At 36.5% G+C, this 26,836-nt stretch overlaps 1 protein-coding gene across 1 annotated transcript in view; it reads left to right on the forward strand.

Annotated features, from left to right (window-relative positions):
• The first annotated feature begins 20,099 nt into the window (after positions 1-20,099).
• LOC135482346 (pituitary homeobox x-like) overlaps positions 20,100-26,836 on the forward strand; it is a 50,648-nt gene continuing 43,911 nt past the window's right edge. The window contains exon 1 of the mRNA XM_064762280.1: positions 20,100-20,234. Within this exon, the coding sequence (XP_064618350.1) occupies positions 20,192-20,234 (43 nt within the window). The 5' untranslated portion in view covers positions 20,100-20,191. The remainder of the gene's footprint in view (positions 20,235-26,836) is intronic.

A 26,836-nucleotide genomic window follows, 5' to 3' on the forward strand; every position in this document is an offset into this window, starting at 1 on the left:
TTGAAAAAAAATCTAGAAAACCAGGACTGGTAGGATCTCTGTAAAACTTAAAATTGGTGGTCAAAGAGAGTTACATCTTGTCCTTCCGTTAAATAGTTTTCAGACTCTCTGACAGAAGCACATTTGAGATATGTGTTTTTAATGAACACATCTTCATATATATCAGCATAACACACGATTTGGATTCTATAAATTACATATGCACCATTTCTTGTATCTTCGTGGGGTTGAAAACTATGGATTGTTTCTTATTACGTAACTCTGTCTCAATTTTCTTATTTATATAAACCTACAGTCTTAGGTATTCCAGTCGGTGCTTTATGCTGAAAATTGTTAGGAAATTAGCCTTGTGACTATTGACGCCTTCATTTACCTGATGAACCATAATCATCTAGAATTATAGTGTAGTTTTTCCTCTTTCGACGCAAGTAACCCTAAGTTGCTCTTCTACTTGTGTGTACCCATTTACATGAACATGCAGTAAGAATAAAACCCTGACCGATGTAAACTACCTGGTTATAATCATGACCATGTTTCCGCATGTCGCTGATCTAGCTTTACTTTCCACTCTGCTGTCGTTTACACTGCTAGTTTCACCTAAATGTATGTTAAATGTATCGCTCTGTGAGAAGGTAAATTGGGACAATTATACACAGAAGCAGGCAAATAAGATTTAGAACAAGTTTTTAAATCCGCTGAATAATACGCATAAGTAAACGAATAGTTTCAGTTTCGTTTCGATTCAACCTAAAACCGATATTAATTGTCTTTGCACACACGTTAGATGAATATGTATCAGTGAATGTGAAGTCAAACCAGGGCGAGCGATCGAGGGGTAACACGGTGAATGCAATGCTAACATAAATGAGGAAATATGGCAAAAGACGACATAGCATGTTGTATTGACCGAGGCAAGCTGGAGATTTAGAGGCATTCCGGGGACATGCACGGGATTCTCTCCCCAACCAGATGTCTCGGTGAAAAGCGGTTTGGAACAGCGATGACACAAGAGACATCAAAGAGCGCCGACTGTGAAGAAAAGATAAAAGAATAGAGCTTCGTACACAGAAAACAAAGCTTTCTAGATATCGTCAACAGAACTTGATCCAAACAGGATCGCTTAAACAGTTGCTTCTGTGCCAAAAACGAAATCTCCTCAGAACACATACAAAGTAGTCCTTGGAAGGGTAGGCTTTATATATAGTTTTCGTTAATTAATTCATTTACCCAAATACAGAAAACGCAGCGTCAGCAAATTATCAAGGACAGGACTGAAACTTGTGTAAAGCAGTGGGACATTGTCACAAATAAAATTTAACGAAAAGAAACAAGCATTAGTTTATGTTAGAACTATATGTCATAACAAACTGCAGTTAGGTGAAACAGTTTCTGGAAACAGTGTTCTAAAACAGCTTCGCATCATATACTTTGGTATAATACTTCCGCACTTTATAAAATAAAATATCCTAGTGGCGGATGGTCTCAAACTACACAGATCCACCCAATAACGAAACCTGTTGTGTATAACAATTATTTTCTTCAAGCAAAGAATATTTCTCTCGTACACTTATGAACATGGAATGTATGTATTTCTTTCTTCGGGGCAAACACACCCAAACAGTGTATATGATATAGAGCAAGACCAGACAGCTACAAATTGCTTACTTTTAATCCCACAATCCGAAACTTTTAATTGAACGTTAAAGGGTGTATCCATAATCCTAAGGAAGAAATTCCTTAACGGATTTCTCTAGTTTACGCCCGTCGTTCCGGGGTTGTCTCTTTGAAGTTTTCGGGCAAAGATAGGAGGATTTTCAAGATTAGATATTTGTTTTATCTTTGAGCAAAGTCATCCAAACAAACAAGGTATCTCTTTTCAAAGACAATCCTTTCTCTAAGGTGTAAATGAGCATTTATCCAATATGATAAAAAATGGTCAGAGCATCATTGTTCTCGATCTGGTTTTAAAATAAATATTGTCAAGTAACGTGAGAAAACGTAGAAATATTGAAAAGAGGATATTTAACAGAAATCTTTTTGAAACAAATTTCGCTTGAAATCATGAAGGAAAACCTCTTCTGACATTTAGATTTATCGTTTTAATTCTTATTTAATGGAGAATAATGGTTTGTATTTAGACAACACGTTGTGCGTTTATATGTATGTGCTTGTTGATTCGGATTCTTCTTATACTAAAGTAATGCAAACAACAAAATAGCAGACAAAGAGCATGTTAAACATAGTAAATTTGATATAGTTTAAAATCTTAATTCGCTATTGGCAGAGATAACAAGACAATTCCTGGATTTTTTTACAAAGAAAAATACTCACTGAATTAATACTTTTCACCTTAATTTGTACATAACCTGACATGAAAAGTCCAATCATTTATAAGAATCAATTATTTCTTGCACATATATCACATAAATAATCACAATGACATAGTATATATTGACTATGTTTCGAACAACCACCACAGCATTTCGTTTTAAACAACATTTTCATGAAGATAATTGAATAAAAACGATGTAGAAACAATAGTCGGTGCTGGTCGTTTGCAATAATTGGCCTTTTATTCCCGTTATCTTACTTCTCAAAAACTTAATCGCCACAATTTTGTCAATGTGACATAAGGAATTTGCTCCCTTAGAACAACATCCAATGACATATCTATACTTATTAATCAGGCGTACTTTGTGGTTGCATTAGAATGTTCCTTGTCTAGAAACGATGAAATAAATGATCAATCCCTATACAGGTTGGCATAAGTTCACTTATAATTACTGCAAGTCTTATATTTAGACTTATAAACTTGCTTTTAGCAACATTTCTTCCCTATCCTTGTTAAACTGACAGACCGAATCCTATTTTAATATGCAATGAATAGGGTCAACGTAGTATAGTAAAAAAAAAGGGTGTAGTGGCCACAGACATACAAAAATATTAACACGTTGTGTTCCCGTTGTCTTTACAAGCAATTTTGCGGCTGGAAGAATTTATGCCACAAGAAGAATTTATCTAACCGGAAGAATTTATGAGACTTCAAAAAAGTTATAGGTTGCAGGTCTCACTTGTATATTTTATTAAAACATAATTTATTTATTTTTTATAATTATTATGCATGCATTCTACAGGTTAACAATTAAAGACATGTAAAGACATATATACATACATATATATATGTATAAAGGATATATTTTTGTAACCCCGAACGCGCGTTTTTTGGGGAAATGTAACACTTTTTTGCATATAACACTTTCAGACAATGTAACTTTTTGTGAAATCGTGCTATTACTACAATTATTAGAAAAAATGTATCAAGAAATCTGTAATAGAGATATCTTTTAAAATCAAGAGTTATCATGTTATCATGTCAACTGATGCCTGTCAGTCAAAAAATCCGCGTTAAAAGGAAATATATTTTTGTACACACCGAATTGTTATGTGGTTACATAAAGTCGGCTTCAGACGGCGTAGTTAGTCGTATCTGTTCCACTTATCAAAATGGGACAAGCTTTTTCAAACGATTTAAAACATTCTGCTAAAATCGATTGATAGTTGCTATACGTTTTTGTTAAATTCTGCAAGACGACATTGGGCAAATCGTAATATTTATATATTTATTTATTTATACAGATCGAATGTTACAGGGTATAGTCCTTTTTTTCAAATGCTGTGAAAAAAGGCTTTTGATTTGGTTTTAAAGCAAAGTAGTATAGTCTTTTATTTTGTAATTAATTCAGAAGATCTAAACTAAGACGTTTAGCGCTAAAGTAGTTGGTTAATACCATGGTGTAGAATAACGATATTAATAAAGTGTCATGTCCATGTATGCAAAACATATAAGTCCAGGGATATACTGACTTAGAGCGACGAACAACAATTAATAGTTTGATGGTGCCTTTCCATGCCAGTTCAGACAAACGTTCAAGACTTGCTCTGATTAGGTGGAAAAATAATCGATCCCATTCAAGTGTTAAAAGTCAAATTCTCAAAAACAGTGTTTCCTCCCTAGAATACACATTCCATCTCATAACCAAGTGCAAAAAAGACACAATTCAGACTGTGGTGTAGTCTGAAGGTTTAACACAAACCAAAAAAGAACTATCAAAGTTGTCATGAATGCCTGAAGGCATACAAAATGGTCTAGACGCATCAATATAATGAATATCGAACTTGTGTATACTATGCTGCTATATAACTTAAGCAAACTATGTATCTTAGATACACTTTGAGTGACACTGATACAGGCGTACCAACATGGTCATTTCATTTCACCCGAAGGCCGTATATTACCAATAGCTCCGGGTTAAAGAGTTTTAGACACTTGAAATAAGAAACTGTAATTACGTACAGGATTGCTGAAGGAATCAAACTTTAAACGAGACAAAGATTGCGCTCATACGTTGTTACGAGCCGTTGAGGCATGCATATTCGCCACAGAAATGGGCAGCAAGTCGCCAACAGAAATTTTACAATCTTAGTTTCAAATTAATGTGCATTTAGAATTACACGTGGTACAAAGGGACGATATGTAATTTATAGGAAATACTCAAAAACATGGCCGCGCCCAGTAGTTTGACAACGACAAGATAGCTCATCGTTTCTTCTATGGCTGAATCAAATGATGCATTCACGTGATCTAGTGACCTCACCGGTTGACTTCTGAGAAAAAGTCCGCCAGAAATAAAATGGATCGTATATATCTTAGAGTTGCATGATATCTCGACGTAGGGCCGACGAAGGATGTAGGATTAGTTGTGTTTTAGAATAGCATTAATATATGACATATACTCTGACAGAATTATAAACAATACATCTGAGTGTTGCTTTTTTGCTCATAATTTCTGGTTTGCTGTTGGCCAGATATCAGGGCGTTGTGTATGGATTGAGTAAAATAACACAAACTATAAATCGTGAAAAAAATAAAGAAACCGAGAAAAATTAGAAACGTCTCCAAAAAACCTTATTACATATGCATAAGATTGTCTAAGGCTGCTCAAACATACCATTGTACCTTAGACAGCGACAAAAAAGGGCAGGCGTTGATTATCCAGGGAAAATTTCTAGGACGGCATACAACATGTCTGAATTCTTCTTACTGACGAACAACAACAACCTGTACTGTGTAAGTAATTTTAACAATTCATTTTGACAAAACGTGAAAAATTCTGCTTACGTTTCAAATGTTGCATTGCCTGTGGTGAGGGAGAGGTATAGCATAGCATATGCAGTGATTTATATAAGGCATTAGCTGCAGCTTGATAATAGATATTAAATGACATATTTAATTGTAGGAACAATACAGCAGTTAACCTTAATTCTGAATGTACGACGTAATCCTTGACTTGTACCTTTCAATTCACCATCATGCATTTAGCAAACACCACGAAAGAGCTGTTCCTATAGGACCACTCCAGTTGAGCGATTGTTTTTCGACCTAAATTCATAAACGCATATTCACAACTTGTTACAAAGTTTTAAAGGACTCACATGTGCTCATTGTTATTTCCATCTGACCAGTGTGTATATCTGACTTTCCATAACCAATAACCTCCAATGAGCAAGTTCCTGTAACGATATAGTTTAATTACAAGTTTCTACTGAGATGAGAATTTTTTCTACTGAAAGTTCCATCTTTGTCCCATCTTTCATTACAAAATGGTATATTGTTATACATGTATTATTAAGATTTCTGTAGATTCATTGAATACGTGTACTAATACGTTAATACATGTTTATATATTAACCTATTAGTACATGTTGAGTATATTTTTTAATTTTTCGCTTTTGCTTCATATTTTCTCCATGTTCATTACAATTATCTTAGTAGAAAGGCCATCTTTTAGTCTAAGATAACACCATTTGAAGCACACCGTTTGGTTTTAATCATATTTCTTATTTGTCGTCGATGTTTAATTTCGAGAGGTGACAAATAACAGCGATGACTGGGCATTACGTCTGACTGCGTATTGACTCGTCTGTATTAATATGGCTCATATCCTGAGCACAAGACAAGCTCTGTCGTCCGGGCAAGGTACCGGCCAGTTTGGTTATCTTAAGATTACACAGGTATGTGCGAACGTTTGAGCGACCCGGTGGAATGCTCGCTATGTCCAAGACGAAAACTATTACAGATTTTCCAAACAGCTGATTGAATTAAAACAGATATTGGAAGTGGACCATACCCGAGAGAAGCGGGGGTGGCTTGACCTCTGTGGAAGAGGTCAGGATGAAAAGGGGGTGCTCTAGCCTGTGTGTTTGGGAATAAATACACAGGCAGATATAGCGGGATGTGGACAAGGCCACGCTGGCTTAGTGTTAATCTGACTCAGTCGCTGAAGACCTTTTTTTTGCAAGTTTCTGGGATGCTCCACGCACGCATGCTCGTCACATACCGTGCTAATAAGCTCAGCAGTGATGCGCTGAAACAAATAAACAACCAGCCAAAAACAGGGACCTTCAGAAAACAAATATTCCGTTATCTTTGCGTAGTTGTGAATGCGTGAAAGTACATTGGTCTGTAAATGGCCATAGCTGCTGGTCTGAGGAAAGGAGGATCGGCCTATGTTTCGCTGTAGTTAGGGCACTGATCGGAAAGCAGGACAAGAGATGCAAGATGTCGTCGACGTAGACAGTCGATTTACAGAGTCTTAAAAGATCAATTAGACTATGCGAACACTTCTGTCCACCATGCACATCTGATGCCCTTACCTTAGAGGGTCGTGAACTGTTCGCCATCACTGTTGACTCATATCGGAGCTAGCATTTCTGTTTTCTTTTTTCAGTGTTATGGTTAGGTGACAAGATAGGTTAGGGAGGTATAGCGACAGATATTCTGCTAATCCGCGCTCCCCTCCGGCCAAAGCATTATATATACTACAGCGGGTATCGGTAAGTAGTTTAACCATTTTGGCTCCATATTCATTAAAACTGATTGTCGATAAGATCAGTTTATGTATCACTGCGTTCACAGCGTCACATTATGAATTAAATCTGTTCGTTTTAACAGCAAGTCTTTTGTCTGCGTCATGCTAGAATGTATTGTGCTGTAAATACATAATATCTTAAAGTTAGCCTAGAATAATACTTGTGTTGAATTAATAGAATATTTATGCTGTATTTAACACTATAACACTAAGACTAAGATAATGACTAAGACAACAGACATTCTGAAAAATTTAGCACATTTTTGAGAGCACTTTTAGTTTTGTTAACTTGTTTTGGCAATCCAGTGAACACCACTGACTAATTACATGGAGTTCGACTCAGTTAAATGTTAAGATGATACGCCCTGTGGATACAGCTAAAGTGAAACATGACTAGTCACATTAACTTCCCGTGTTAGTGAACTTATGAGGAAATGGGTATTTTCTACGTTAATGAATTTTTAAAACTATATAAACTATGTGCTGAAAAATAAATCTTTGGCCACCCCAATGACTAAAGAATTGCGTCTAGAAGTTTTAATATAAAAACGGTTTGTGAAAAGTTTCTCCTTCTTGAGAATTATATAAGTTGTACAGTTGCTTCATATTGTGATTAAGATTTACGTTGGGTGTGGCAAGGAAGTTGAACAAGAGTGTTTGGAGAAATTCGGGATTGTCTCCCTTGAGGCTGCACCAGAGAAATATTGCTGAATCTGAGCAGATATATGAAGATGCTGATGTCGCTGCACTTTGCTCCCAGTTTTACCAACTTCATTCTTAGATTTCGCATTTTGATAACTAAACTCCAGACAAGTGAAAACTAAGACAAAGCCAGTTATTTTGTCTGTTACCGGTAAATATTTCCTTGTATTATTAACTATTTACAGCGATCTCTATATACTGCTTTGAAGATTTATATAACTTTATTTAAATAACCCTACTTTTAAAAAAATAATCATAATAAAACTAAGAAAAATACATGTTTACTCTCATTAATTTAATAACTCTACTTCTTGTTAAATGGTATATGTATTTACATTTATTTCAATTCTTAAGTAGCAAATATAGACAGGTAAATGGATGTCAATCACGCAATCACATTATTCTGTTTGAATTATTTTATATATAATAAAATTTGTTTTCACCTTGAGTCAGATAATCTTCATGATTCAAAGTAATATGAAATAGTTGAATATTTAAAATATTGATTATGTGTTGCATACTTGCGAGTGACACATTATAAGAAAGGGAACAAAATTAATGGAAATGTCAGTGTCAATTTATTTCTTGCTGTAGTTATTTATCTGGTACAGATAATTCCATTTTAATGATAGTGAAATCAATGCATTGCCCCGTCTATTCGTAAGATTCTTAACCCATCCATATCGGGGATCTGACAGATCGCGTCTGTTGTTAATGAGGTCAATTATGTCATCACCACCCAGGACGTTTGTGTGCTTTTGCAATATTTCGTATTGTTTAATCATATCTTCGCTTGCTTCATTCCAAATTTTTATTCAAAACCTTCTGTTATATCTGTAAAATGTGTAATGAATGAAGAATGCGGCATAAGTGACAAAACCCCTTATAGGGTATACATATCTTCACTCACTTTATTCCAAGTTTTCGTTCGAAAACTTCTGTCATGTCCGTAAAATGTTTAATGAATGAAGACTGCGACTTAAGTGATACTCTTTGCATTGGCGTGCATTATGACAGACTATATGTGAAACAAATGAGATTTTTGGTTATTGACTATTTGTATTTCTAGGATGAAAATCCCGAAGGTTAATAATTGCCAGGAAAACAAGCATAAATAAAAATGTCCCATAATACAAAGGGCACATTTTAGCCAAAATCTTGTAAATCGTATTAATAATAAAATCCAGCAGTGCGGCAAGCAATGAATTATTGGTTGCACAAATGAAGAAAACCTTTTCGTTTTTAGAATCAAAGGAATGTTGGCTTGATTTACCAATATCAAGGCAACGAATAAGAAAGTTCGATCAATCCCATCCTACAGTAGGAAATACAGAGTAGAGACATTTGATCTGGATGTATGCTAAAAAAATAATAAATTTAATCTTAAATAAATGCACGTAAGGATGGAGGCTATTTAGAATGAAACGCTTGGTCATACCAATAATGGTCAAGTTTTTAACACATGCTAAAACGGTTGAATAGTAAAATTTTGTCTAACGATCGCAATCAACGTCAAAAATCAAAATATTATGAAAACAACAAGTGTGTCAAGGACATTCCATTAAACATTTTCACTCAAGTGTCGTAATGTTTACTAATGATTCTTATTATCTTGTGAGTAAATTTGAATACAGCGTTCAGAACCCCTCGTGCCTTTCTTCATATAATTAACTAACTCAACAACTATAAATGACTATGCTACACGATTTGGACACATTCAATTCACACACATATAGAGTAGTTCTTGCCACTGAAAACCGTTGAATTCCCTTGGCATGACTGCCTCCTAATTTTTTCTTTATACACTTTCTTAGATCTTTGGTGATTTGTGTAGAACGTTGTTTTGGAAATTGGTCTTGCGATTGCTGATCTGGAATGTCCAATATGGTTGACGAGTGGCATACGAATGTCTGATTTGACGCTTTTAGATCTAAAAAGAGCGTCTGGTAATTGGACCTTATCCTAAATGAATTGTCAAGAGATTGTTAAAAATTATAATTCCAAATCAATCATGGATACAGCATTCACAGAACGTGAAATAAGATACATCTGTTACTGTTTTTATACTCTGTGTCTAATCCCAAAAAAATATCAGTTCGCATATATATATATATATATATATATATATATATATATATATATATATATATATATATATATATATGTATTGGTCTGATGTTTTAACTCTCGGGAAGATCCGTACTGTACGCAACCAGCTCAGCCACCCCCAGATTGTTCCTGCTCTCCCCTTATACTGTGTGGATCGCTAAGTTAAACTGAAATTTCTGGATAACAATTTACATTTCACGATGTCTTTTATCTCCGGATTTCCATTTATACAGCTTCCATCTAAATACATGAGTTGTTCAGGTAGCGACATTGATCTCAGAATGTAATTTCCTTTGAATGATAAAAAAACAGGGAAAAAACGAGAAAGACGTCTTCTGGAACTGACCTTTGTCATTTGTACCGGAAGTTTGTATCTCAGGATGAGCTTAAATGCAAAATACTTATCCGCTTTACGTTTTTCTGCGGTGAACTTAATTACAGTGGGTTGATGATATACACTGTACTGGCATATACTGTATCTGTATTCTAGCTGTCTTAACAAACATGAGAGTCGTCTTAAATGAGTAAAAAAGTTGTAGAAATATAAACAACGATTTATATACCACATGATTTCTAGCAGATATAGTTATTACCGATCAGCAAAAATACTGACTGGAGATGTCTGGATTTGAAATAGGGTCCCTATTTCATGTGATACTAGCATATATATATATATATATATATATATAGTCGTTTCACAAGGTGTTTGAAAATATGTATACCAAGGCATTATATACTGTGAACAAGAAGCAATTTCTTATTCGTGTTCAATTCCGTCTACAGTTTCTTCTTACCATGTAATATTTCACGTGGTATATAATTTGTCAAAATGTTCAAAGAATTGAAACGACAAAGGGAACGATAAAAACTAAGACTTTTTTCCTTTGGTGAAACTGTTGATGTTATGATATGCTTTTCAATGGGCAGCCCGGGAAGAAAATTCCGGTCTAATCTGACTAAGCTAGCCGCCTTTCTCTTACTAGAGCTGTTGTTCCTCGGGAATCCCGGCTGTAAGTTGAGGAATTACATACAGATTAGCCCAGCGTGTTCAACACCTGAAACTGTAGCGCTTTCCCACGACGCTGCCATAGACCACCGATAAATAGGAATAAATAGCTTTGTGGCTCACACAAACAGTACATTCACAGCTTAAGAGTGTCTATCTGTTTTACACACAGACACACACAACTATACTCAGCCAAATATTCACGCAATACCTTGCTTTTTGCTTTAAGTATAGACGTTTTGTGTTTTGTGAACAGAACAACGATGAAGCTTTACTTTATTTGTTCCCGTTGTATTTTGCCAGCTTGAGTTACTGAAGATATTTACTTATTTCATTTATTTCAGGGATATTAATGCCGTATATTCAAGAAATTACTGAGGTAATATACCGGTGCATAAAAAGTACTAATAAATATGACAAAGCTGTACAATATAGTACAGGACAAAATGTCCAACTCAGATACCAACCCAAATACACGAATCCTCCAAGTATAGTTCCAGATATCCCATTAGCTACAGAGAAATCGTTTATTCTCATACATATCCAGTATATGTAGCTAGATAAGTGTTCTATCCTGTCCTATAACTGATTTAAGTCCAACAATAACATATGAAACACGTTGTCTTAAAATAAACAGGCATATGTTTCTCTCACTGCTTCCTTAATTGGGGGATTTATAAGGCCTAAAGGTTATCTTGATATACCGTTATGGAAGAAACGTATACAAAGATGATATAACAATGAATACATATATATCAGCTGGACAGGCAAGAGCAGATGTAAAAATAGGAAAATCTAACAGCCTTGCAGAGATGAATACAACCAATTTTTTCTGACTTGACCTCAGCTACTTAAGTTATACACAAGAAATACATGTTGGCTCAGTTGGTAAGCACGCTAGCGCAGCGTAATGGCCCAGAAGCCTCTCACCAATGCGGTCGCGGTGAGCTCAAGTCCAGCTCATGCTGGCTTCCTCTCCGGCCGTACGTGGGAAGGTCTTGCAGCAACTTACGGATGGTCGTGGGTTTCCCCGGGCTCTGCCTGGTTCCCTCCCACCATGATTCTGGCGGCCGTCGTTTGAGTGAAATATTGTTGAGTACGGGGTAAAACACCAGTCAAATAAATAAATAAATAAATATTTGTCCTGATTCCTGTCTTGTGCTGGGTTTGTATGAAATGTTGAATATTCAGGATAACAGGTATAGCATCTTACAAATGCACTTGTCCATTTCTATCGATTAAACTCCCTCTAGACGTATTTCCATGTATTAAGTTAACTGTGACAAAGAATTTCTACACAGGTGTAGTCCCATCCAGTGTGATATAATTAACATATAGTTTTGCTATATTTATAAGTGTCTTTTTTCGTCTTGTGTCCGCATGCTTCTTAAAATACCTGAATGTATGGGCTGTGAATTATTGGATTAATTTAAATCTGACGTATAGGGTTAAATGTTCTACTCGATTATTATGCAATGTAATTAACAACCTGTCTACAGCGCATGGCAAAATAGGCTAATTAAAACCCGATCCAGTTTACTGAAAATGTGGATCAAATACACCTCAAATTTATTGTGTTTAGCATTCTTTTCCGTGAGTGCTAATAAAACTTGCAAGATAATTAGCTTTCATGTGGCACTGTTTCTAAATATACAACATCTGTTCTTACTATGAAAAGCACACTCGTTGTACAGGCGAGTTCCTTTTCATACGGCTGTTGTCATTCATATCCGTATTTACTTTTCATTAAGAAATCTCCTTTCATCCAGAAAAAGACCAGTAAAGGCTTTGTTTTCATATGGTGAGAGAGGTTTTCTCGTTTGTCTTCCAGAGGGTCCAGAGAGTCACGTGATATATTTATGAGCGACACAGTACTTGAATTAAAAAATGATACTCAGCAACACCAAAAGACAAAAATGAAATAAGACCTCTTCAATCAAGTTAGCGTTTCATGAACTGTACAGTTTGAGAGTACGGTAGTTACGTGATCTGAATGAATGGTTATGACTTAACCCCACATCGGCAATATTTCAGTCATATCGTGGCCAGTTTAGTGATCTGTGAACCAAATTACCAGTAAAGTTTGATATTGGAATACAATTTGGATTTTGCGGTCATACAAAGTGTGATTTTGTGGTATTTATCCGTCTAAATCCTTTAAGGTTATTTCATAGTTATTCGTCCAAAGTAAGCGTTAAGTCAGTACTCGCAAAGCCTATTTCCCATGCAACATAAAACACCAGTTCCTAAGAGAATATGTAAGACATAAATATATAAATGATAACTCACTTATATAAATCCAACTCATATCCTACAGGGCGTGAATAATCTCTCACATAAAATACAAATCTAGTTTCTCCGTCGCGCTTTGATTGCACATGTGTATAAACACCCCATGTTGATGTAATAAACATGGATACTTACACACCCTAGTCCAAAATAAGCGGAATGAACTGGTCACTGAGATATCTGGTGGAATTGTGTATTCACCGAAACGTACACTGGTTATAGATCTCGTGTGTGTCTTCAGAGCAGAGATTGTTCTCTTGCCTCATTCTTAAAAGGCGTAGGTGTTGGAAGGTCGATTTTCTCTCAGAACGAAAAACGCCGAGCTCCCAACCAGCATTGTCACAATGCCGTGAAAAGTAACCGCAACAAACTTTTTGATTACAATCTTAAGCCTAATGGCTATATTTTAGCCAGAATGTCTGTTACAGATGGCTGTAACACAAATACCACAACATTCCTTACAATTACAATGGGTAATAAGTCATTGAATGTTTGTGAGAGTTGCATTTTTATCTGGTAGTATATTGATTTAATACATGACCACAATCCTGTTTATTTATCATTCAACGAATCGGTAAGTTGTGTGGGAAAGTCTGTCAGTAACCCGGTTTCCGCCCTGCTGGTAGCCGTCGTATAAGTGAAATTTTCTTGAGTACGGCGCAAAACATCAATCAAGTAAGGAAATAAATAAATTAATTCATCATATGAAATGTTTTGTTCAGATGACTATGGTCAATCGTTGGAAGGTAATGCATTCAATGAAGCAGAAAAATTTCTCTGGCCTGAAATCATTTAATCACTGCTTATGAATGAATATGTTACACATTGTGAGAGTATTTTCCCACAACACCTTGTAAAAACTTCGCGGATGAAGCGTTTCCAAAGTTAGGACCGGACCGTACTAATGTTGTAACACTGATTTTTCGAAGTGATTAGATCTTGCCTCCGCTACATCATAAATAAATCCTCATTTGGAGATGCATTATTTTCTAATTTTCGTACCCGATAGAGAGTATTGGGTTCTGCCCGACCCTAGATCGTGCCGGTCACGTGATCATTGACATCAAGTTAACACTGACTGAGCTTTGGTAAAATCTTACACATTTTAAAGGCAATAATCTCCCGAGAAATAATCCGCTACTTCTTGAACAGGGAGAGCCTTAGAGAAGACATTTGCATTGTTTTCCATATACACTCAGCGGCAACTGGCAGTGAAGACGGGAAAACAATTTCATAACTGTCGACGAGGGATTAACTAGGGAAACTTTATTGGCTTGTGCTAAATTGTACCCTTGCAGAAAGTGTTCACTTTCCCGTCCACTGAACACGTAAGAGGTTCCTTTCTAGCACAATGAGTCTGCATTAATGTATGGCTGTGAGACGATCGGTGGTGTGAGGATAGTATCAATCACATGGTGCAAACTCTAGCTGCCATTGTCCCTACCCTGCCAATCGCGATGTCATTAACGGGAAATTAACAACCCAGTCTCCATAGAGTCCCTCTGTTCCCCTGTTCATCGTATAACTTTATTTACTGATGAAATTCTGCCATTTAACAGGAGTAATGGAGCAAAAATATTGTGATGTCAAGAAATACTTTGATCCATGGCGCAGTTGTCTGGGCCAAATCTAATCCACCATTCATCCGCAAACAATATCCATCTGGATTTATTCTCTAATAATTGTTAATAGCGACTTATAAGGATCACTGACGACAGAGTATTGCTTAACCCAACTGTATACACACAGCCCATGTAAGTTTACCTATACTTATTCAAATGGAGACAAAATCTGGTCTTTCGGGGGGCTAATCTACAGCTGAGCCCAAAGTTAGCTATCCCAAACCCGACAATCGTAAGCTCCAATCTCTCCCTCAGTCCTAAGCTCAATTTCTCCCTCAAGTGGGTTAATAATCTAAAAGATCTCCAGTCAGGGCGAATTATTATGCATGCTAATGAATTGATAGCTTTCTTATTTCAGTAACAATGGAGATGGGCAAAGACTCTGGCATGGAGGGAGTGGTGGAAACGATAGAGGAGCCATTAGGCGGGGGAAGGCGTCTGCAGTGTGTCTTCACTGCGCATGATCGCTCAGAGGGTTTGGTCTCTGGCATAGACAATAGCATGTCGATATCAGGGGACACTGGTTTACCAGTCGCTTGTGCCAGCGCCGACCGATCGCTCTCAATGGCCACATTATCAGCTGCAGGTAAGTTGCCAACCTTTTTCATTTATCTCTTCGGATTTTTTTCTCTCTCTCCAACTCAGCCTCCAGAAGTTATCAATAAATGACTGATTTGCGACAAAGTTTGAATGTATCATTCTTTATGCACAAATGGTACAATTAATTTTCTTAATAGTAATTTTCTTCACTCAAGGATAGAATATCTGCTATAATTAAAAAAAAAACAGAAAAAACCCCAAAACAATGAGTATAAAACTCACCATATCGTTGAACTTTCATCGCAATGTAAACATGCTGATTATTGACCTAAAGCAATCAAGTAACTATGGGAATCTCGTTTGAAAATTATAACAATCTCCGTGTTTACCTCCCTTTACCATCACTGATAAAAGATGCACCTTTGTCTTTTAACAAGGATTTTAATATAATTTAATAAAAAAGATTAGAAAAGAAAATTCGCTAGGTATACATTTTAGAGTACCAACGCTTTACATAAAAAACACAAAGAAGGTTTAATGAAAGTATTCTATCCAAATAAAGCTTTTTCTGATGTAATATTAATATATTGGTACCTTTTTACATATGGATGTCACTCCCACAACAAACAAACATGGCGACATCGATACAAAAGATCAGTCAAAACACTTATTACATAACCCATGGTTATAAAGCCATAAATTTTGTATTGGTTTATTACTGTGATGCAGCAATGTTTTTGAAAATATCGTTACTTATTGCTACGGAATAATAGACATTCCAGATGACTAGATAAGCGCTCATTGTATGTTTAACACTTAAATATCCATAATTATTCTATATATTTGAGATAAATTTGTCAATTTTTTGGCTTATGGACATGAAGTAGTGACATGCTTAAAACGTTGCTACCATTTAAGCATAAAAAGAAATACACAGTTGCTACTTTTAAGCATTTACATGAACAGGATGTCACATGGGTGTGACAATTTACCAGGCACCACACTGTCGTCGCTACTCTAGTTTTACTCTCCATACTGTAATGTTTGTAAACTTCAGAGAAATGGTCCGGAAAACGACTTGTCCGATCAAAATAGTTCAAGGGGTTTTAAACTGGTAACTTGAACAGCGGCAGGAATTTTCGTCGAAAAAAAAAATAATTGTCATTTCACGTTTTGATTAGGAGGCTGTAGCTAAAATTTTTCATTCACAAAATGCGGTTCTTTCGGAGAGACTTTTGTTGAAGTAAGGATGTATATTCCGATAAGAATTTGTGTATTTTTGAAATAAAATCGGATTGTTTCATATTCGAGGTACAGACTTCAAAATATTGTGCTTCAAGAAAATAAATTTGGCGCCCAACTTGAGTGATAAGTGCACAGTTCCGATGGTATAGTTTTATTGCAGAATATTCCTTCGACCACCAACTGTCCTTAAGCAAAGGCTTTTTTCAAAACCGTACCTAAAATTAAGCCTTGGGGCATGATTTATTCGTTTGGTTACTTAATAACTAGATCGTCGTATAGGCAGCGACGAGCTAGGTCGAAATGAAAGTTTATGGCCGGTAGTAACCAGGCTTTCGGGACGACGGCACACTCAATAAAAATTAATATATTCAAATTGATAGGATATTGAGAAGTGTCAAGAGAGGAATATAGCCGTCATTTATCTTTCATACCTAGCTGAAATAGGCGGGCACCTTAATATGACTCTCCTGGGGTGGAGGGCGAAAAGAAAGCTCGACTGAATGTGCCATCGTGTGAGAGACAAGTGAACAGGCGAGACAAACCTCCACAATTGGCCTTTCAAAAACCGTTTTCTCATTCCATTCTCAAGGCAAAAGCCAAATGTTCTCGTTTGTATGCTGACAAACTGTCCTTTTATACCATCCATCAAAACTCCTTAAACGTTTTTGTGGGGTAAGGGAGGAGGGGCGAATCGGGTGTATCCCCTGGCTGCACTGGGAATGGCAGCTCTCTCGGGCCTATCCATTACACTTATCTGAGGCCCATGCTGTCAGTCCTGTGTTAGATAGACGCTTTATCTAGACAGGGTCAACGTTAACCAGTCTGGGTTAATGAGAAATCACAAATATCACGATAATGTGTTCACGGCATAAGTCCGCCTCTGACCCTCACACCAGCGCTCTCTCCCCACACGCTCTTCTGTCTTTAAGACGATATGCATTTTCATATTTTCTCACACACGATAACTTTGTAGATGAAATAACCATACAAAAATTGAACCAAAAATAAAGCACATTTCAGTTCCAAAGTCATATGACTTTTTCAACACGTGACCAAAAACAACAACCAACCATTGTGCAAAAACTGGTCGCTTGGTTTCCACCAGTAAAATGACACCAAAAGGAGCAAAAATCCCGAATGACAATGTTTATGCAATAGACAGATAGTGTCAGTTTGGTGTGGCTATATTGGCATTGACACTCAACCAAACATAAAAAAAATTGCTTTTGAGGAAGACCGAGATCGTGAAACTTTGTTTTAAAATTTTAGTATACTTCGTAACGGTCCACAATAATTCTCAAGACGGCAATTGTAAACAAACGGTTCACAACACTTATGTATATTCCATTATAGTGGAGTGCAAAACATTTTACACATATGATATGAAATGAAGGGTGTAAAAAGAGCTTTGTAGCATTTCCCTGTTGCTTCAACTCAAGCATCATGGTGAAAGATGGGTGAAAGATGTACACTATATTTCATGTCTTCGCTGTATAACTTGTATCTCGGCTGGTTTGATGTATACTGCGCGATTCTGCAATTTAAACCTTTTTTGTAGCAAGGAGGTAAGTTTCTTACATTTAATCTGACTCCAAGCCTTGCTAACCTCTAGCCAGACGTGTCAGTGTGTCTTAAAGTACCCATCACGCCCTTCCTCATTACACAAGAAAATTGGTAATTTCGCAACTTTTACCAAATAACACGTCAGTTGGAGAAGTCAGCATCCAAACCTCGCAGAACTACTCGACTGGGACGAACTTTTGCATATTGCAGCCATAAAACTGTTAGCCTGATGACGGTGGGTGCTTCCTTTGACGTTCAAGAGCAGTTCTCCTGGCCATTAGTTCGAGCAATTGATCAAGTTGGCGATGCTAAACGATTGGGTAAATGCCGGTTTGCCGATAAGGGGCCTGGCTGCCTGCTCGCTATTTAAGTGTGTCCGATCCGGAACCGATAGCTGTGCTGCTAGTCATCTCAGCAAACCTAGCGCCATGTTGTCATTATAATAGCAATGTCACAGCCGGCGAGATGGCATATCATCGGACACTATTGATGACCGCGCTATCAATTTACCCATGTCAACTCTACAAATTACCCTTGTTCCATCTTCCGACATTTTTCATCTGGGTGACACATTTCTATACAACCACAATATTAAGGAGGCAAATCGGAGTTTAACTAGGCAAGCCACATGTCAAATAGCAAGCTTTGATGCCTTGGAAGAAACAGACCAATTTTGACAGTTGATATTTTATCCATTCCCGATCTATGCTGTTTCATTATAATATCTGTATTTCTTTACAAAGATAATTTGATCAACTTATAGGATTAGTCATAAACAGTTTTGAATTTATTTAAGATGGTTTCCACTTTCTTTGCAAAGCGATTACTCAAATATATTAAGCGTGGAGAAACAGTGTTTAATCTTTACTTATGGGCGGGTTTTATGTCAATCATATTGAATTTTTGGGGAAAAAATTAACTTAAGCTTTTTACTTGGTGCAAAAAAAGTTATGCCTAGCTCTGACCGACAAAATGACCTGTAATAATAAGTTACAAGATGTGCCGCATTAAACAAATACGGTACTGAAGAACGGGGTAATAACGTATTATAAAGTAGATCAACGCTTGAGTGAGATCACTAAATCGTCATAACATGGATAAGGTATTTGTTCTTTTGAAGATTTATTTGTGGTTTCCATGGTATGTTTGACATCAACCGTAGGTTTTATGAAGCGGGTGCCTATACAGTCATAGTGCCCTGTATTATGTAGTTCGTTACTGAGATACACTCATTCTGGAAAAGATCACTGAGGATTATAATCAAATTATTATGTCCCCATGAAAAATTGGTTGATCTAGTAAGATGATATAACGCGCCAGTTTTTAAAATGAAACCCTCTACACTCTCAAGAAAAGCAGTATATTTACCAGTTAATTTTTCTGTAATAAAGACAAATGTGCTGATTATGCAACTTCTTTCCTCGTTTCTCTAAAATATATATTTTTACATAGATAACGTTTATGTCAGTAATAAATCTATATTAGAAGCACTCCTGCATATTTCTCATCTCTTTTATGTATACAACAATTTGGTCCTCCTCGTGTTTACCGTCTGACAGATTTTAATATCATAGGAAAAAATTCTATAAAATTGACACGCACTTCTATTGATCTATTCAAAACGGCCGTGTTCTTGTTCGTGTTTGAAGAGTAGAACACGAGGTTCTGTCATATCCCAAGGTCTGAGTTTACCACACGGGTAAAAGTAATGTATAGAGAGGCTGGGGTAAGCCCAAGGAAATATTTAACATATGGAACGGTGAGAGTTTCAGATTGAGTGTATTATAGAGAGTGCTAGCGCGATGTATTGGTGGTCACACGTTATGTCAACAGGCTGGGTTAATGTAATACGGGGTCGGGAAATCCCGTGGTAGGCCGTTCTGGTCGCTGGATAGATACATACTAATTACTGCGCGACAAGGCTGGGGCGACATGCAAGCATTATCAAAGCCGTATTTACATAATGCGACCAGCAGAAAAGTCAAATATAGTAAATGACATCACAGTCTCGCAAGACAAATAACTCCTACATTGGGAAGCAAGGTTTTGATACAACTAGCCATCGGCGGTGAACTATGAGTGACAGTCATATAGGGTGGGCCTCTGCCAGCTTTGTTTAATACTGGTATCTTAACCTGTGACCAAGTGAATATCAGATCTGGAAAGAACATTGCCAGCGTTTCTTCATGAAGTCAGGTATCACTCTGTTTGGGATGGCGCCTAGAAAAGGTAATTTAGCTTCATTGAATCCAGTTTTTTTTGTTTATTTATCAAGTTTCAAGTGGTGTAACACCGAAAAGTGAAAACTCTGTATTTCAACTGTTTGTCTTGTCGTCATCACTCTCCTGAAGGCTGCAAAACAAAATGCCGAACTGTTGAGTCACAATGAAGTAATCCTTTTCGGAGTTACACAAATTGTGTATTACGTAAAACTTTTCAGTGGCTCTATAAAATTTGTCAGCACGTAAAGTGGCGTAAAACATCATTATTCTTTCTACTTAAATTGTCAAGTCAAGGTAATTTTAGTTTTTATTCTTGTCTTTAAAATTATTTATAAAATTATAATTTGTCACCAAGACATGCGTGTTAAGACATAATCATTCATTCATTCTATTTTGCTTGTATGAGTTCGTCAATAACATGCCTAATGTAGGTGGTTTTCCATGGACACTCCGGTTTACACCACTCATAAAACATACCTCCATTGTATAAGTGAAAAATACTTGTATTTATGACCTTAACAAAAATAAAATAAACAAAGAAAATTTAGATTGTGTCCATGTTCAAAAATATTTCATCCATATAGCGGCGGTAAGGTTTATGACTGGAGTAAGGCGAGAACAGTTAAGTGGAGTGTTTAAATAACAGCTCAGGACGTCAATCGGTAAACAATATCCCCCAAATCGATTTCATTAATAAAATTTTAATCAAAATCTGGAGAGTGGTGCTCTTACACTGATTGTGTCCTCTATATTTAAATCTATTTGGAATGGCACGGTGGTATACAATTAAAGCATAGGCGTGTTCCATGCTTGCAGTCTGATATAATCATAAATTCGTAAGCCAAATGAGAGATTCGAAGCTTTTGTTGGACCAAAATATGTGAGGGAAAGCGAGTAGTCCGAATAGTCAACTATGCCAGAAACAACTAATATATACCGATTTTTTCATAAAACTAGTGAGAAATGTATGATGTTCTGTGCTCCTGTATGTCTGTTATGGTAAGTTATGGTCTTGTTGCTATTTTTACGTATGATCCATGACAACGCTTTGAACTTATAGCCTCGGCATCTATCACTGTGTACACAGAAAACCTTTATGAATGACATAATTGAACTTGGTGTACACGTATATTGTCTGGTTGTCAACTAATCATCCCTCGTATGCTTCAACATGCGAGTAGGTATATAGGCACCTCCGGCTGCATGGAACTCTGGGGCTCAAGGACAGTTATACTAGCTGAGAGAAAAGGCAGAGAGAATGACCGTTAACACACCACTGCGAGCCACTACAACAATTAAATGGAAATAGTATTTATTATTTATTGTTTCAGAGGAGGTAGCGTTGCTGCAAGTGTATACATATACTGACTCTGCATTCATATGTTTTTATTCTGCACAAACATATTTATTGCACAGTCACTTATATACAGTGTTGGCGCTATCGTACACTTGTATATTCCTGTACCTTTCAAACACGATTTTTTTAAATACATGTGTCTTTTTCTAACGCTCTGAACGCCTACTAAATTGTAGAACAATGGTATGTTTGATTTATTTATTTATTTATTTATTTATTTATTTATTTATTTGATTGGTGTTTCATGGATATGTTTGTAATATACCAAAAAATCACAATAATTTGTTCTTGTGCAATGACTTAACTACTACATATATACCCCTGTTTCCATATAAGCTTAGAAATCAGGTTTGGTTTATGGTAAGGAAAACAAAAATTTAGCTTTGAAACATACAGTTTTGCATTGTAAATTATGTATTTTAGGCAAGCATTGTGATTCTAATTGATTCTAATCTAATTCTAAAATCAAATTCACGGAACTGGCCAGAATATCTTATTAAGCAGTTGATGTCTGTCTATTATCCATGTCCTCAGTTATAAAACTCTCTTGGATTCCTCTGTACATAGCTTCGGGAGAACATGTTCCTCTTGTTCTTCAAGGGCTGGGCAAATCAGATTTCACAACACCTTGTTATGTGCTAACAGAGAACAGCTTAAACTAATTAATTTATTTCTTTTCGACTGCGATCTCTACCCTTGTGTTAATCTTAATGACTTTCTTAACAGTACATTAAACGAAGTTAACTCCAGCTCCCACCTTGACAATATGTTATATTAGATTAGGTGGTTATCAATAGAGACTACCTTCCAGATGACTGGCCGCCTTTGTCAGGCGATCTTAACATGCTCTCTCTCAACTCCCTGTAACAGATTTAAAAAGAAGTTTATTGAGAAAGGCACGCGTTCCCCGACCCCTTGGCCCCTTCTGTAAGCCTGAGACGATTGTACACAATTTTACGCCCTTTCAACTCTGAATATAAGCCAATCTGGTCTTCCCGAAGTGTGTCTGTATGCATTTATGTCATGATGGAACAGTTCCACTGCAGCCTTTTGTGAACAAAAAGTATACTTGCCATATACGTAGAAACCACCTGAACATAACTGCTCCACCCACATGTACCATGTGTGAATCGATCTATCAATCAAACAATCAACACCTTTCGTGATCTTTCCTTAATTAGGCACTGTATAAGTGTCCATGTTCATTACATTAACGTTTTGCTTTGTCGAACAGTTGCCGTCAAACCGCGACTGAAATATACATATTAGATCAGGCAATTATTCACGGACAGTATACGAAATTGAAATTTGATTTGAATGTCATAATTATAATATTTTCTTTTGACCTGAGACGTCCATCTTGGTTGACGACTGGTACCATAAATTCCATACATCATTGAAAAATGATGACTGATTATTTATACAATTATTCACCCATAAAATTGACCTCCTGTATATACGTGACAAATTATTGAGTGTGGCGTCAAATAAATAAATAAATCAATCAATATAATTAAATATTTCCTCCATATTCATTTGAAAGTTTGTGTTATAATTTTAGGCTGTTTGGAAACGAGTTTTACGATTTTCGACTTGTCGAACTTGACGCCTACACATTTGTGTTGCATCTCTGGTGTTTTGCTGCCCACTCATGAATATTTGCCTTATACAACGATTCAAGAAAACCTTAGCAAAGACAAATACACTGATATAAGCGAAGAAGAATTGTGGAGTTTATTTGTTATCAGAAGTCAGGAATAAAATAGAGCATTTTGATTATAAAGGTTTAAAAACATTAAAAGATTAATGTGTCATTCAGTTGTTTCTAAAACATGATAACTACATGTATTAAACCTGGAAAATGTTTTTAATCAAAATGACATCACTTGTAACTTGTATTATAAAGCCATGGCCACATGGTAAGATTAATCGGCTCTGTTTCCAAATCAGAAGTAACTTACACATTACTGGTTCGGCTTTGTTTAGATCCAAAGTGACCATCTAGACCTATCATGTGTTTAAAGATGGTATCTCTCTCTAGTATTTGGAGTCTTCTGCCCATGGACCAATGACCATTCAAATTACAGCTTCAATTACAGCAATGGGATTGTGTTTATAGCTTTATTGCCGTAAGTTTGTCGGAAACTTGTTGAGATATGTTGGTTTTGCTTGGACTTGGAATCGTGAAAGTGAGATGGGCCTGCATACATCATAAAGCTCAACAATGAAATGAATTAACATATTTTGAATCTGCTTTGGCTTTATGCAAATAAAGTTATTTCATAATTTACAGAATACTTCCAGGAGAAGTTATTGTGATTGGTTATGAAAAACCTTGTAGCGGCAAATGAATAATCAGAACTGCTGTTATAATTTTACTTTCAATATCTTACGGCTCGTTTTGTCAAAACAATGAATATTTACATAAATAGGGCTTATTGCCCAAAATTTTAATAAAAACTGTAAGAAGGGAAATTGTCTTCACGCCCTTCTAATTAAGACGCCTCAGGTAGTGCCGGCCGAGCTGTGAGGTAGGGCAGGTCCGGGGCCCGGTAAGGATTACGCTATGTAATATTCTACGTGTTCATCGTCTATCACTCTTGTCGCTCTCCTAATACCAGGGATTAAAGAACACTGGTAGAAAATAAGCACCTCATATTGGGAATTTCTACAAATAATTTCACCGTTGGCTTGGCGACAATTTATCACCGGAGATCTGGGTGTGGAAGGGACCATCCCACCAGCGTAGTCTCATATATAGATACAGACAATGAATAACTGGTTACAGCTAGAGGTCGGATCTCACTTGAACTCCCAGATCCTCGCTCGACGACAAAACCACCGCTTATTTAAATGGGCATCCAAGCAGAAAACGATAGTGCCTGAAGAGCTGGTTAGAAGTGGCTAGCTATAGGTGTGGGGGGGTCATTCCATTCTGCCCTGTGAAACGAATGTCACAAGCTTCTCCCCGCCTTCCTATTTTCTCTCGAGACGATTTTCTCGCCCAGATTTTGTTCATTAATTATGATTTATGTATCTTTTATGCCGCCCCTAACAAAGGCTTGTTTAAACTGATAGCCGTCCGCCATACGCACTCACAAATACCGCTCTGGGACAGAAAACCGTAAACGTTTCATTTGCTTCGTCTGTTTTTACAAATTACACAACTTGTGATACCAATCTGAGGGTCGACGTGTCAATTACTTCCTAAATTGGTCACCGAAGCCTAATTTAGTTCAATTTCTGGGCACTTGGAATCTGGCTGTTTGGGCTGGCTGTCGCCGGCAGCAGGAGACCGGCAGCCGAGCATTAATCCCCATCAGGCACACCGATTAATATGTGCTCTCTTACCAGACCCGCCAGCCCTAATGAAGACAGAAAAGGGGCATGCGGCTTGTCTAATATTTCAACACTTTTTATATTTTTATAAAAACTGAGCCACGGGCGTTAGCTTAATAAGGAATATTAGACCAGGGCACCAAAATTAAAGTTTTTCGAACAATTCTTTATTTATGCAAAATCTGACGTCCTGAAACCATTAATTATAATAATAAATTTAAATCAGTGTTTAATATTCCTCTCATGATCTATCTTGCAAACGTAAGACGCAATTTTTGTGGTGGAAAAAGGTACATTTTGGTACCAAAATATCAAGAAATATTCCTTTATTAGTTTTAATTACTCGGCAAAGAGGAAATACAACTAACACTAACGCAAATACTACAAAAAGATTACAGAAACTTTGACACAGGTTTTACTTCCCGTGGTGTTTTCAGAGGAAGTAAAGCATATAGTTGTTGTTTGTATAGCTGCTTTAAACGATATTGTCTGTTCCCCCTAAAACTATCTAAAGCACGGATGCTTGTTATTTCTTTTAATATGACGAAACCAGGGAAAATCATGTTCTGTGGGAGTCTTTGACAAACAGCCTGTTGACACAATGTCCCCCCGCCACGGGTCAAAGACTTGTAGTTCTGTGATTAAAAAGGCCACTCGCTCTGACAAGCTATTGATTTAAAGGAGGCCCTCAAACAACCAAGCGCAAAGACAAACAATAAACAGTTTAGGAGCACATAAACCCTACATACAAATGCATACATGCTCAGATTTAAACTCCAAAGATTTCACAAATTCTCTTCAAAACAAAATTTCAAAGGAATTCGAATTATATGAAAGACAAGACTAGATTGAAGTCTCTTTATTCGTATCGTTCTGTCGGTTTACGGCAAACAATACATGCGACGGCCTTTTGATTTCAGTATTTAAATGTTTATCTGAGGATGAAGGATATATACGTTAAACAGATGAGTAAGGATTAAGGCGTCATTTCTATGTTTTGAAAGTCAAATTTTTGTTGGCCTCAAAACACATTTAAGCAAGCCCTAATTCCGCCGAATATGGTCACATGATGTCTAGAGCCATATTGTACAAAATGTGTATTATAGTGAAAAGGTACATGTCATCATTTAAACTCATTGTTTAATACTTTTATCCAATTTCCGTTTTAGCTAATGCTGTTAGAAGGGGATTCTCTAGTCCAGATAGTTATCTATGGGTTGGTGTTCGCATTCACACGTTTACCTTGTCTGCAGTCCACAGTTATGTTCACATTGTAAAGCTCTCCTGTTAACATTGAACAATTTTCATATTCCCATTGCAGAATTCTCATGTTCACATTGTAAAGTTCTCCTGCTAACATTGAACACTTTTCATATTCCCATTGCAGAGTTCTCATGTTCACATTGTAAAGCTCTCCTGCTAACATTGAACAATTTTCATATTCCCATTGCAGAGTTCTCATGTTCACATTGTAAAGCTCTCCTGCTAACATTGAACAATTTTCATATTCCCATTGCAGAGTTCTCATGTTCACATTGTAAAACTCTCGAGTTCACAATGAACAATTCTCATATTATGTTCACAGATCTCACTGACCTGCATATAACTATGTTAGCGATATCACAGCATTTCTTGATCTCTAACTCGTCCAGAAGTACAGAAGGAATTGATAAACAAATGCAGAAAGACATCAAGCACCAAGTTTCCTGCACCCATAAATCAAAATAACAACGTTAAATAAAACGAAACTAAATACGTTAAGCCTTTAGTCAGACTACCGTACCACAAACATACAGTGTGTTTTGTTTACATCGCCCATAACTGTGATCAGAATGTGGCTAATGTCTTCACCATATACAGTGTGTTCTGAAACACAGAATACGTCATATGATTCTCACTAATAACATGAATCT

Source organism: Liolophura sinensis, chromosome 1 (genome assembly GCF_032854445.1).
Source record: "Liolophura sinensis isolate JHLJ2023 chromosome 1, CUHK_Ljap_v2, whole genome shotgun sequence".
NCBI classification, from domain to species: Eukaryota; Metazoa; Mollusca; class Polyplacophora; order Chitonida; family Chitonidae; genus Liolophura; species Liolophura sinensis.